This window comes from Pongo pygmaeus, chromosome 9 (genome assembly GCF_028885625.2).
Source record: "Pongo pygmaeus isolate AG05252 chromosome 9, NHGRI_mPonPyg2-v2.0_pri, whole genome shotgun sequence".
In the NCBI taxonomy this organism is placed as follows: domain Eukaryota; kingdom Metazoa; phylum Chordata; class Mammalia; order Primates; family Hominidae; genus Pongo; species Pongo pygmaeus.
In genome coordinates, this window is record NC_072382.2 from 13864977 (window position 1) to 13877395 (window position 12419).

Below are 12419 nucleotides of genomic sequence, written 5' to 3' on the forward strand. Positions count from 1 at the left end.
ATTGGGAACTGTAGCTGGTGAACCCTGGGGAAGGGCCTAGAATGTAGCATGTTCTATACTTATTTTGAAACTGTGTTTTCCATTGAACATTTTGCTACCAAGCCCAGTCTGAGAAACTGCTCCATTTCCTCTTTGCCTTTCTAGGGCATATATGCTAATGAACATGCTTAATTCTCTGTCTCACAACTTCTGCTCAGGGAAGTGGAAGGCCATTCTCTTTGGTTACAGATGGGGAAACAGATGGATTCAGTGTCTTATGCCTGGGACTTGGGGGAGATTAACTGTTAGTCTTGGTAGCCAGCGAATTACAAGGGCATCCTGGAAGTCTGTGGGGTGTCAGCTTCTTCCACTTCTCCTGTCCATGTCTTTCAGACAACATTGCCCTGTCCTATCTACTTAGGGACATCACCATTAGTGTCTGCCTTTCCTGACTCTCCTGATTGCTTTCCTTTCCTCATGATCTCTTTTTTTTTTGAGATGGAGTCTCGCTCTGTCGCCCAGGCTGGGGTGCAATGGTGCGATCTCAGCTCACTGCAACCTCCGCCTTCCAGATTCAAGCGATTCTCCTGCCTCAGCCTCCCAAGTAGCTGGGATTACAGGTGCGCACCACCATGCCCAGCTAATTTTTGCATTTTTAGTGGAGACAGGTTTCACTGTTTTGGCCAGGCTGGTCTCAAACTCCTGACCTCAGGTGACCTGTCCACCTCAGCCTCCCAAAGTGCTGAGATTACAGATGTGAGCCACTGTGTCCAGCCTTCTCATGATCTCTTATTGGCTTTGGGAGAAGTAAGAAGTTGACTCCCTCAACTAAGAGCTTCAGTGCCCTATTTTTTTTTTGAGCTGTAGTCGCTCTGTGTCGCCCAGGCTGGAGTACAATGGTATGATCTCAGCTCTCAGTGTCCTTTCTATGAGAAGACAATGAGCCCAGCATTTTTGGCCCCCAGGTCTTTTTATGATGCTTCCAGCACAACCCCCTGAAGCCCCTCTGTCTTCCTGGTTCCATCATGAAGTGTCCGCTGCTGGGGTCACTATGTTGGGTGCCATCCAAGTGGATGTGGTCATTTTCATCCCTGCCCTGGCGTTGTATCCCCAGTGATGTGAAGGAAAAAGACAAGCAAAGAGAAGCAGCTCCACAAAACCTGCTTCGGTAGGTTGTTTTTATTCTACGTTATTGGTAGGACAGGGAACAGGGCCAAGACCTCCACACTCCCCTGGGAAGAACAGTCAGGAGAATTAGATACATCTAAAGTGGGCACAGGACGGAGGCCAGATCTTCCCGGGAGGTGGCTGGAAAGACTTAGGCTTAAGCCACGGGAGCCAGGCCGACCTGGTTGTTTGCCCTGTCGAAGACAGTAAAGTACTGGCGGATGAAGACATCACCCAGGATCCAAAGCTCTCCAGATTCGGTGGGGACGTTCATGCCCTGGAAGCCACTGATGCAGCTCCCCTCGCTCTGGAGAAAAGGAGAATAAAAGTGGAGCTGGGACACCGATTCAGTAGTGATAGGCGCTGGGTGATAAACATCCAGGGCGCCCTGGTCCAGCTGCAAGGCACGTGCAAGGAGGAGCTTCCTGGCTCAGTGTCCAGGAACTCAGCTGTTCTTGGCCTGGAGTCAGCCTGTAGAAGCTGTCCACTGAACGACTGGTTTCTATGCATTACTGGCCATTATCTGGTGTTTCTGGCAGGCACAGGAACCCTGACATCAGCATCGGTGCTAAGGGGCTTAGGGAGAATTCAGCTGCTAGGAAGGAGTTTGAAAACCCTGCTGCCACAGCCTTTTCTCATTATTATTCTGATCCGGTCAGGGGCAAAGCGGATGAACTCTTAGCCCTCTTGCCTCAGTAAGTCACTGTGCTTCGACCTTGTCTGCACATCACCTGGGGAGCTTTGAACCCCCGCAGCCCCATCCCATTGCTCAGGCCTTTCCCTCTCCTAATGTAATCAGAATCGGTGGGGGAGCCCAGGCATCAATGCTTCCTGTTGAGTAGCATGAGTCCACTGGCAAAATTAGTTTTCCACCTGACGTTATAATAACAGAAGGGAAGGAGGTTTCTTGTGGCTCGTATAGCTAAAGATTTGCTACTTGGTAGAGGTGGTAGAAGTGTCGGAAGCCCCAGCCTATGGAAATTAGGATTTCCATTTGCCCAACCCTTGGTAGGTCTGATGTGATCAGTCTCACTTGGTTAACCTAACCGCACTCTGAAGGTGGGGAAAGCTGCCATCTCTACTTTTTGGATGAGAAAACTAAGGGTGAGATGAGTTGTAGCTTGCTCAGAATCAATGGGCTAGTAATTCAGAGCCAGGACTTGGACCCAGGGGTCCAAATAGAATCTTCTTTTCACTCCATTAACCTTTGCTTCACTTGTTCCCTTAGGGGGCTGTATCCGAGTTCTTATTCCTGCATTTGTTTTTAATATATTCTTTTTCTCTGGAGGCTGTCTAGGGCAGATGTTCGTCTGCCTCTGCCTGTTGGCTTCAGCTCGTGGAAGTGCACTTTCCCTCTGCAGAGGGGGACTGTGTGGCCACATTCTGTGTGAACCCCTCTAGTGGTTGGTCCAGAGCCCCTCACCTTCAGGATGTAGGCACTGGGTGGCAGGGGGTACTGGACTCCATTGATGGTGAAGACGATGTCGGGCAGGCTGCTGATGGCTGAGCAGCTGACCACCATCTGGAAAGAGGGTGGAAAAGTTAGAAGGGTTTTCGTCCCTTCTGCCTGGCACACCCACTACTTGAGTGTAGAACAGAGCAGTCAGGGCTGGACTCACATCGCCGTTTGAGTTCTCGCTGGCTCCGATGTCGCTCTGGATGTTGGCAATGGGGCTGGTTGGGCCGGTCAGCAGAGAGGTGCCAGTGTCAACAATGGCCTGGCAGCCCTCAGCACAGGCGATGGTCTTTCCGTTCATGGTGATGCTGAGGGCAAGAAGCAAGTTAAGGTCCCTGAGCCCTCAGGGGTACTTCTCTCCAAGGAGGAACCAGGAGGTGAACCCAGACATTTCTTCCCCACCCATCCATTGGCCAATACGTGAAATTTCTGTTCCTCTCCTTCACGCACTCATTCATCCCACATTCATTTACCCTACAAATATTTCGCGAGTGCCTACTCTCTGCCAGGCATAGGAAACGCCAGGCTAAACAAGACAGCCTCACAGTTCTAGGCTGCAGGGAGCTCCCGGCCTAGCTGGCAAGATAAGTTCTATGTTGGCAGAAGGCAAGATGATCAGCCAGGCATGCGGCAGGGAACAAAAACAGGGTCCAGGGTGAGAGAAGGTGAAGGGGAGAAGCCAGGTGAGCAGACACCCAGGGATGCCAGGCAGGTGAACAGAGAAGGAGGATATCATCAGGGGACGGTATGCGGGGAGGGACAGAGACCAGAGGGCTGGGGCAGGTGTTGGAGGAACTGGTGAAATTCTAGCATGGCTGGACAGACATGAGGTGATCCATGTGTCCTGGTTTGCCTGGGCTGGTCCCAGTTTTAGTACTGAAAGTCTCTGTCCTGGGAAATTGTTCATTCTTGGGAAAACCCACAAAACTGGGCACCCTAGCAGGCCAGCTGGGGGAAGAACAGCGCAGAAATGAAGCTGCAAGGGAGACCGGGGAGGCCCTGGAGGGGAGGGTGGAACGAAGTGACTTCAGACAATTTCTTAGCCATTTTGGCCCACTTCTAGACTGAAAGTGACATGTTTCCTCGAGTGGCAGGAGTGTGTGCTGGTTCACAGGCCCCTTAAATTGTGAGACGTGTGGACAGGTGGGTCCCCCAGCTCTCCCCAGGGATGCTGGTGGATGATCCTGCCTCCGTGACTAGGAGGACAGTGGCTATCTCACCCTTGCAGAGTCTCGGCTTCCCAGACAGCTTTTCCCTCCTCCTCCTGCAGGGAGGTGTCTTTCTAGGGGTCTTGGTGTTGGCCAACTTCCACCTTCCCCCTGGAGTGTGTTCCCCTTTGCCAGCTGTTCCTGGGGGGATTCTGGAAAGCTTGTTAGCTATGAATCCATAAGGAAATGGGATCTGGGGCCCAGGCCTGGATGCTGCCCGTCCATGGCAGTCTCACCTGTCCACGGTGATCTGCCAGTAACCCTCGACAGTAACAGGCACCCAGTTCAGACTTCCAGTGTAGTAAGAAGAGTCAATGCCACCAAATATCACCACGCTGCCACTCTTGTCATCGCTATGGAAAGTGAGGGGAGAAGACACGAATTTTTTTGTTCGTCCATTTGTGTGACCATCTGCTGTTGCCTCGTGAGAGCTACCCTTGATTGGGCACTTTCCAGGGCTGTCCTGGGGGTGTGACCAATGTGGTTTGTTTTCCTCTTAGGCCAGGGCCCATGCAGTGGGCACTGTCATTGTTATTTCCACTTACCATGAGGGCACTGAGCCTGAGGGAGGTGAGGCCACCTGCCCAAGGTCACACGGCAGGGGAGTGGTGGAACTACGTTTGGAAGAACACAGGCCTTATAGGTTGAGTGTATGGTTTCCATCGTGGTACCCACTCTAGTTGCCATGGGGACCCCAGGGAAGTGAGTGCGTGACAGTGTCGGCTCTTAAGGACTTGATGGTGGAGGCCACTGGTTCTTAGGTGGAAGCAGTTTTGCCCCCAGGGGACTGTCTGGAGACATTTTGGATTGTCATGATTGGGTGGGGGTAGGGGATGCTGCCGGCATCTCATGGGTGGAGGCTGGGGATGCTGCCAAACATCCTACTATGCACGGGACAGTCCCCGGCGGCAAGGACTTATGCTGGTCTGAAATGTTAACAGTGCCCAGATTGAGAAACTCGGATCTGGCTGGGAAGATACAATGGCCCCACATGAAATATTTAAGTGCTCATAAAGGCAGATGATGTTTCAGAGCCACCTCGAACATCCCAGCACTTTGGGGGGCCGAGGCGGGTGGATCACGAGTTCAGGAGATCGAGACCATCCTGGCTAACACCATGAAACCCTGTCTCTACTAAAAATACAAAAAATTAGCTGGGCATGGTGGCGAACGCCTATAGTCCCAGCTAGTTGGGAGGTTGAGGCAGGAGAATGGCATGAACCCGGGAGGCGGAGCTTGCAGTGAGGTGAGATAGCGCCACTGTACTCCAGCCTGGGCGACAGAGTGAGACTCCATCACACACACACAAAAAAGAAATTAATCATCCGAGCACTGGCCATTTCTAAAACTTGACTCCACTCACAGTACCCACCCCACCTTTGCTGTGAACATCTCCCAGTGCAATGCAATATAGTGAGGAGCTAGACGCGTGGTTACCAACCGAGGAAACACATGAATGACGGCGAACCCTTTCAAGAGAGGACGATGTACGTGAGTGTTAGAGGAAAGCTGAATGTCTTAAGAAACTGGAGGATGCCCTCAGGTATTCTTGCATAACACTCTACTCAGCCCAAACTGACATTTGATTTATTCTTTGTTCATTTGTTTGTTTGTTCATTTATTCTTTGTTCATTCCTAGAATTAGCCCATGGTCACAAATGGAACGTAGATTTTATTAAATCATAAAAGAAACTTGCTTTCATGATTGAAAAATGTCATCATTCATGATATGTCTTGATCAAATCTTTTCATTTTTGTGCTATGGAATTTTGGTCTAAGTGTATTCACTTTATTTTATTTGTTTATTTATTTATTTATTTATTGAGATGGAGTCTCACTCTGTTGCCCAGGCTAGGATGCAGTGGTGCAATCTTTGTTCACTGCAACCTCCGCCTCCCAGGCTCAAGTGATTCTCCCTGCCTCAGCCTCCGGAGTAGCTGGAAGTACAGGCACCTGCCACCCTGCCTGGCTAATTTTTGTACTTTTTATAGAAACGGGGTTTCACCATGTTGGCCAGGCTGGTCTTGAACCTCCCGCCTCAGACTCCCAAAGTGCTGGGATTACAGGCATGAGCCGCCATGCCTGGCTAAGTGTATTCACTTTAAATGGTATCTTTGGGGGCCAAGGATGAGGGAACTGGCACTGAGGGGCAAATGGCTGATGACATTTGAGTTGTGCACATCAAGGGGACAAAGATGCTGGTAAAATAAGATGGAGTGCACATGGCCCGTCGGAGACAGACTTGGCACTATTACTCTCCAAAGACACACTTCTCCAGCCTCAGACATTGACTTTCAAATCCCTTGCTTCCCAAGACCCTCTCCATCGCAGCCAGCCTTGGACAGCTCCTGCTGGGCCGGAACACTGTGACGTCTGGAGGGGGAGCTGGGAGGAGGCCCCTCTCCACTCAACTTACGCGCTCAGGTAGACAGAGAAGAGGTCCTGAGAAACCAGGCCCTGGTTCCAGATGTTGTCAAAGACAGGTGTGGCCCCGGAGGAGGAAATGCTGGGGTAGGCCAGCCCCAGGATGCCGTCGAAGGGAGCGAAAAACAGGAAGGAGCCGGGTTCGCTCTCGCTCAGGCCGAAGATCTGGTTGGTGTCAGAGATGCCTCCAACCTGGGTGGGGAAACCGAGATGATGTTCACCATCAGGTCATGTTCACTGAGCTCTGGGTGCCAGCCTGAGGCCCAGAGCCACCCTGGTTCATCTCATGCAGGACTTGGCTTCCAGGGTATCAGCCCGGAAGGACGGGAGAGGGACTGTCTCCTGGAATGCTCATTCCTCTGCTGGAGGTAACCGTGGCAGTTGCTCTCCAGATGGCCACAGTCTATGACTCAGGGTGAGATTTTGCTGGAGAACAGATGGTCACTGGGTGTTTGTGTTTCTGATGAACAAATGCAAAGCAGACCCCAGACCCCAGGCGTCTGACCCCTGCCATGCCCCGCAAGTAACAGGGAGGGCTTGTGGAAATTTTGTGAGTTTGGGATGTTGCATGTCGGGACAAGAAGGACGAAGAGGAGGTGCCAGTAGAGAATTGAGACTTTACTGACTCTCCCCACACTCCACAACATTCCGCTTGGGTGGAGCTGAGGTTGGGTTATGGCTCCCGGCACCCCACCCTTTTACTGACTGCCACCCGAGCTAGCAATGTCTGTGACATCTCTGCTGCTTCTCCCCCACCCTGCACCCCCAATCAGGTTACATTTGTGATCACCAAGACCCGTCTTGCTGGAATAAGCTTATTTTGGGGGTGCCTGATGGGGAGATGCAGCGGCAGCCTGCAGGTGCCCACCTTGACAGTGTCATATCCGAGGATGCCTGTCATGCTGCCGGTGCCATAGGTGATGGAGACTGTCTCACTGGTGGACTTGTAGGTGGAGGAATCCTGAGGGTTGAAGAGGTTGTGATCCACTGCAAGGACAAGCGGTGATTGTTATTCTCTGAGAGCTGGGTGAAGGTCATGGGCTGGGATGTCTTCCTGGGATGGGGTGTCCTGGCCCTGGGATGGGCTCTGGAGGTGAGCAGTGATCTTTCCCCCTAGACTCTTGGAGCCCAAGAGACCCCAGGTCCTGTCCTGTCTCATTGAACTACTGGGACCATTCACTGATGGCAGGTCCCCAGCCAACCCCAAGGGCCTCCCGGGGAACCCCTGGGCCAACATTGAGCGGGGCAGGCCCGTGGCTGCCCAGTGACGAGCACTTTCACCGTCTAGCCCCCGGCCAGTGCTCGCGTTATGATGTGGATGATGCCACAGACACCTCATCTTCATTAAAACTCAGGTGAAAACACTAGAAGAGGAAGGAACCTGCAACACACATTGTTCATGACTTCCAAAGACAAACTCTCTTTCATTAGCAAACCAATGATTTTTTTTTTTTTTTTTAAGCAAGGTCAGCACTGACCTCCGGCATATTCTAGCCAGGCTTTGAAGCCATTTTCTCACACGCACTGGACTCTTTCCTGGTGGGCTATTCTACAGCCCTTTGGCCCTGTCTTGCTTTGGGCCCCCCATACTTCCTCTCCCAGGCTGTGGTTATTTAGGAGAGCTTCTCTCTGCCCTCGGACTGTGTAGTCTTTGACCGCGGGGATCATATCACTCATCCCTTTACCCCCTGAGCCCAGTGCTTGGCAGGTAGTAGGTGCTCAATAAATGCCTGTTGAGTGGCTCCAGCAGGCTTGAGGTGGGAGCTGTCTGAAGCCCGCGGGTGTTCAGGGTTCCCCAGGGTTGGCTGGTGCTGGGAAGCAAGAGAGTGGGGTAGGGCGGGCTGGGCACTTACTGCAGGCGAGACTGTAGCAGTAGACTGAGGGCACCCACAGGTTGGAGGAGCCGGTGTCAAAGACGACGGTGAAATCCTGGGCAGGAGTTCCGATGCCGATAGTGCCGAAGTACTCCACCTGCAGAGGCGAGGACAGGGCAGTTCATGGACCGGGGGTCTCTGTTTTGAGGCCTCCCTAGGGGCTGTCTCTGGGTCATCTCCTCAGTCCGCCTCTCCACCTTTTCCTTTGTTCCTCACGGTTCTTGACTTTCTCTTCCCAGACACTGCCTTCATCCTTCAAAGCCCAGCCGTGGCGTCCCTTCTTCCTTGAAGTCTTCCCTGATTGCTCCCCCAATTTACCCTCTGCTCTCTGTTAAGCACCACAAGCACCTAACAATCTGCTGTTCCCTCTTCAGCTGTTGTTTTGTCTGTCACAGTCTTCCCATCCTTACAGCGTATATTCTCAGAGGGTGGGGGTGGAAACTTCTAGCACCGGGCAAGTGACATCTTAAGTGCTTGTGCCTTAAATTGTTTATCAGAAGCTAAGCAAGCCCCTTAAAGATGGAAACGTGTGCAGTTTCCTTATTTCTATATCTAGATGTGTACAGCAGGTTGCAAGAAAGGGCTTTGCCAGTATTTTTATTCTTTTTTTTTTTGAGGTAAGTCTCGCTCTGTCGTCCAGGCTGGAGTGCAGTGGCGCAGTCTCAGCTCACTGCAGCCTCTGCATCCTGGGTTCCAGTGATTCTCTTGCCTCAGCCTCCCAAGTAGCTGAGATTACAGGTGTGTGCCATCACGCCCGGCTAATTTTTGTATTTTTGGTAGAGACAGCGTTTCACCATGTTGCCAGTCTGGTCTCGAACTCCTGACCTCAAGTGAACCACCTGCCTCCACCAATCGACCAGTATTTTTCTTCTCAGTGGCAGCATTTTCCCCCCTTGCCGGCTCTGTTCCCGCCACACTGGTCTGCTTGCTGTTCTTTGGCGATGACCAGTCACTCCTGCCCTAGGGCCTTTGCACTGGCTATTCCTTGCGCTAGGAAAATGTTTATTCTAGATCTTTCCTTGGCTGATCCTTTTTTCCAAAATCAATCATTCAGATCTCTAGTCAAATGTCCCCTTTGTCAACAGGCCTTCCGTGACCACTTTATCTAAATTTGCCCCCCTCTATCTTCTTTTTCCCCATAGTCCAATTAATTAATTAGTCATGGCCCTCATTATTACCTGAAATTATCTTACATGCTTGTTTATTTGTCATCCCCTTTAGAGTATAAGTTTCAGTAACTTTGGTTATTCACCATCATTTTGGCAACTTGCATAGCCTCTGGCACATAGAGAGGTGCCAATGTTTGTTAAATATTTGTGAACCAAATAAATGCGCTAACTAAGCCTCTTACCAAGGGCCTGCCAGACCCCATGCTAAGCACTCCAGAAAACATGATTGTGTTAATTCCTGGCAACAACCTCTGATGCTAGATATTAGTGGTTCTGTTTTCCAGACCAAGAAACAGGCTCAGAGTATTTAAATGACTTGTCCAAGGTCCTGTGGCTTAGAGGCACTAGGACCCACATTTGCACCAGGTCTGCTGGATGGCAGAGGCCAGTCTCTGAACCACGGGCATCACTGCTTTGTGCCCTGTGCCAGTCACAGAGGGGACATACAATATCTGCGGGAGGGCAGGGTGTTTGCTATCAGGTCTCAAATAAGAAAGTCAGGGTGATCTTTCTGAAACTCAGATCTGATCTGTTTAAGATAAATCAGAGGCAGTTAGGATGGAGCCTCTTTGCGTCCACCCCTTGGCTCCTCGGACTGCAGTCTGGAGCACCCTTCTTCCCTCCCTCTCAGCTCTGCTTCAAATGCACTGTGCTCCTGCCTGCTACAGGGTTTGGCACAAGGGATCAGGCTCTGCGGAGTTCTGTCTTGTTCTCTTGGAAACTCCCGCTCTTCCTGCATGGCTCCAGGGAGGCTCCCTGCCCAAGTGGCAGACTCTTGCAGTGTGACACCTTCACTCTGTAGTCCTCCTGCTGCCTGTTCTTTTCACTGGTTTGTAAGACTCCTTGATTACTGTGTTTGCCTCCTAGGCTATGATTTTGCTCACCGCTGTTTCTCCCTGAGCCCAGCACAGGCCCTGACATATAAGGAGGTGCTCAGAAGAAATTAACATTGCATGAAGGAGTGAACGAATGAATGAATGAACAAAAGAACAACAGCTTTGACTGTGAGCTTTCCTGCCTGCCCTGGGCCCCTGACATCTAGGGGGCAGAACCTGGGTCACTGCCTGGAGCCTCAGGGCCCCGGCCCGTCCTCCAAGACCCCTGGGACACCCTCTTTCCTACTGGCCAAGTCCTCAGAGCTGGCCCCACCACTTGCCCACACACTCACATCCAGGTAGTTCTCCAGGGGCTGTTCGTGTAACAGGGTGGGAGCCTTCCCCTGGGGGAAGTACTTGCTGGCTGGGTTGAGGTTGTGCTTCTTCAGGAAGTCCTTCAGCAGGCCACGCTCGGACAGGGTGCGCCTCAAGGACTTCTTTCTGATGAGGGGTACCCTGTGGTTTGGAGAAGGAAGAGGAATTAGGCAAGGATTCTGCACAGCGGGTGCTGTGGCAGCCCCAGAAGGGAAGGGAAGCTGGTCTAAGAGAGGAAGAAGGAAGGAAGGGAGACGCCCACACTTCTGCCCAATAATGCAAAGAAGTTAAGCTGACTAGTGGTGGAGCTGGGAACCAAACCCAGGCTGGACTCTTAACCAGCTGATCTAAGAGACGAAGATGGAAGGAAGGGAGAAGCTCCCACTTCTGCACAATAATGCAAAGAAGTTAAGCTGACTAGGGCTGGAGCTGGGAACCAGATTCAGGCTGGGCCCGAGTTTTAACCATGTCTGCAGGGCTGCCTCCCAAAAGGGCAGAGAGAGAGGCAGAAAACGGGGATGGAGACAGCCAAAGAGAGAGAGAGAGAAAAAAGGGAAGAAGGAAGACACGGGAGGAAAGAAAGGTGATGTGAGAGGCAGCATCTTCACTCCCACGCCACCCGGACTCACTTGTACATGATGCACTCAGAGAGCGCCACCAGACCCAGCAGCAGCAGCCACTTCATGGTTGTTTCCGGATCCCAACTCGAGGGAGAAGGCAAGACGGGAGGAAGGTGCAGAGCAGCAGCATGAGCTGCCCCTTATATACAGCTTGGGTCCCACCTTATCGGCCTCGGAAAGTCACCGGTTCCCTTGATCCCAAACAGAAAAGCTCCTGATAAGATTGTCTCTGCCCTGAGCCACATTCTGAGACCTTTCCAGCTGAGGCACTTTCCATTGTAACCTTGTGCCATGGGGAGGGGGAAGGGTGCCATGGGGGTGGACCCGCAGAGAGAGAGAGAGGAGCAATGACCTGGAGGCTTTTTTCTTTTCTTTTCTTTTCTTTTTCTTTCTTTTTCTTTCTAAGCAATGACCTTGAGGCTTATTTGTTTTCTTTTCCTTTGTTTCCTTTCTTTTCTTTCCTTCCTTTCCTTCTCTTTCTTTCTTTTTCTTTGTCTCTTTCTCTCTCTCTCTCTTCTCTCTCTCTCTCTCTCTCTCTTTCTTTCTTCCTTTCCTTTCTTTCCTTTCTTTCCTGACGGAGTTTTGCTCTCTCGCGCTGCCACAGGCTTATTTCTGAAGCATCGACAAGGGCCTGTGTTAAAACTTTACAGGCTGAGCATTTCGACAAAGTTGGTTAAAAGTGCGTTTCACACACCACTGGACAGATGTGAAGGAGCCCCAGGTGGCCTGATTTGTCCCAGTGGGCATGCAGCTGGGGTTCTTAGAGAGCAGCCCCCGACTCAGTCATAGGTGGTACTGGTTGTGGTCACTGCTTATCCACAGCACATGGGGGGTCGGTCGTTTGGGACTCAGGACACAATTCCCCACATAAATATCATTGTGTGGGGTTGTTGGGCGTCTGACTAGCCTATGGGACTTGCAGTTTGCTTTTGGTGTAACTGGGCTGAGTCTGGGTACACGGGGGAGGAGGGAGAGAGCACCGGGAGAATGCTGCCTTCCCTTCCTGGAGGAGGTAAACTTCAGACAGGCCAGGTATGTCTTTGGAATCTGTGTCCCTCCCTTTCTGCACCCCTTCTCTTTCTTTTGCTCCTTTCCCACCCTCTCCACCTTAGAGATCCCACCTGGGTCTGATTTCTCCAGGCGCTCCAGGCTTACAACTGAGTTGAAATCAGCTACAATGGAGCGAAGCAATCTGGGCAAACAATTCATAGTCGTGGGTGAGTGACTTAGAAAGAGGATGCTTGGCTGGGTGCTGTGGCTCACGCTTGTAATCCCAGTACTTTGGGAGGGTGAGGCAGGTGAATCACCTGAGGTTGGGAGTTTAAGACCAGC

The 12419-nt window shown here is 51.6% G+C and overlaps 1 protein-coding gene across 1 annotated transcript; it reads right to left on the bottom strand.

The window, feature by feature from the left end:
• Nucleotides 1-1145: 1145 nt before the first annotated feature.
• On the bottom strand, nucleotides 1146-11152 carry LOC129007719 (pepsin A-5-like). The gene is made up of 9 exons (XM_054438925.2): nucleotides 11097-11152; nucleotides 10446-10608; nucleotides 8088-8205; nucleotides 7103-7221; nucleotides 6227-6426; nucleotides 4047-4163; nucleotides 2766-2910; nucleotides 2570-2668; nucleotides 1146-1453 (listed from the first exon to the last, which is right to left on the bottom strand). Exons 1-9 carry the CDS (start codon nucleotides 11150-11152, stop codon nucleotides 1304-1306), a joined length of 1167 nt encoding a protein of 388 aa, XP_054294900.2. The 3' UTR covers nucleotides 1146-1303.
• Nucleotides 11153-12419: the final 1267 nt, after the last annotated feature.

Coding starts and splice junctions, on each gene's coding strand:
- LOC129007719 (XM_054438925.2), bottom strand. CDS start 11,152: ATGAAGTGGCTGCTGCTGCTGGGTCTGGTGGCGCTCTCTGAGTGCATC. Junction 6,427..7,102: donor TCGGATATGACACTGTCAAG/GTGGGCACCTGC, acceptor TTCCCCACCCAG/GTTGGAGGCATCTCTGACAC. Junction 2,911..4,046: donor TGGCAGATCACCGTGGACAG/GTGAGACTGCCA, acceptor TCTTGCCCTCAG/CATCACCATGAACGGAAAGA.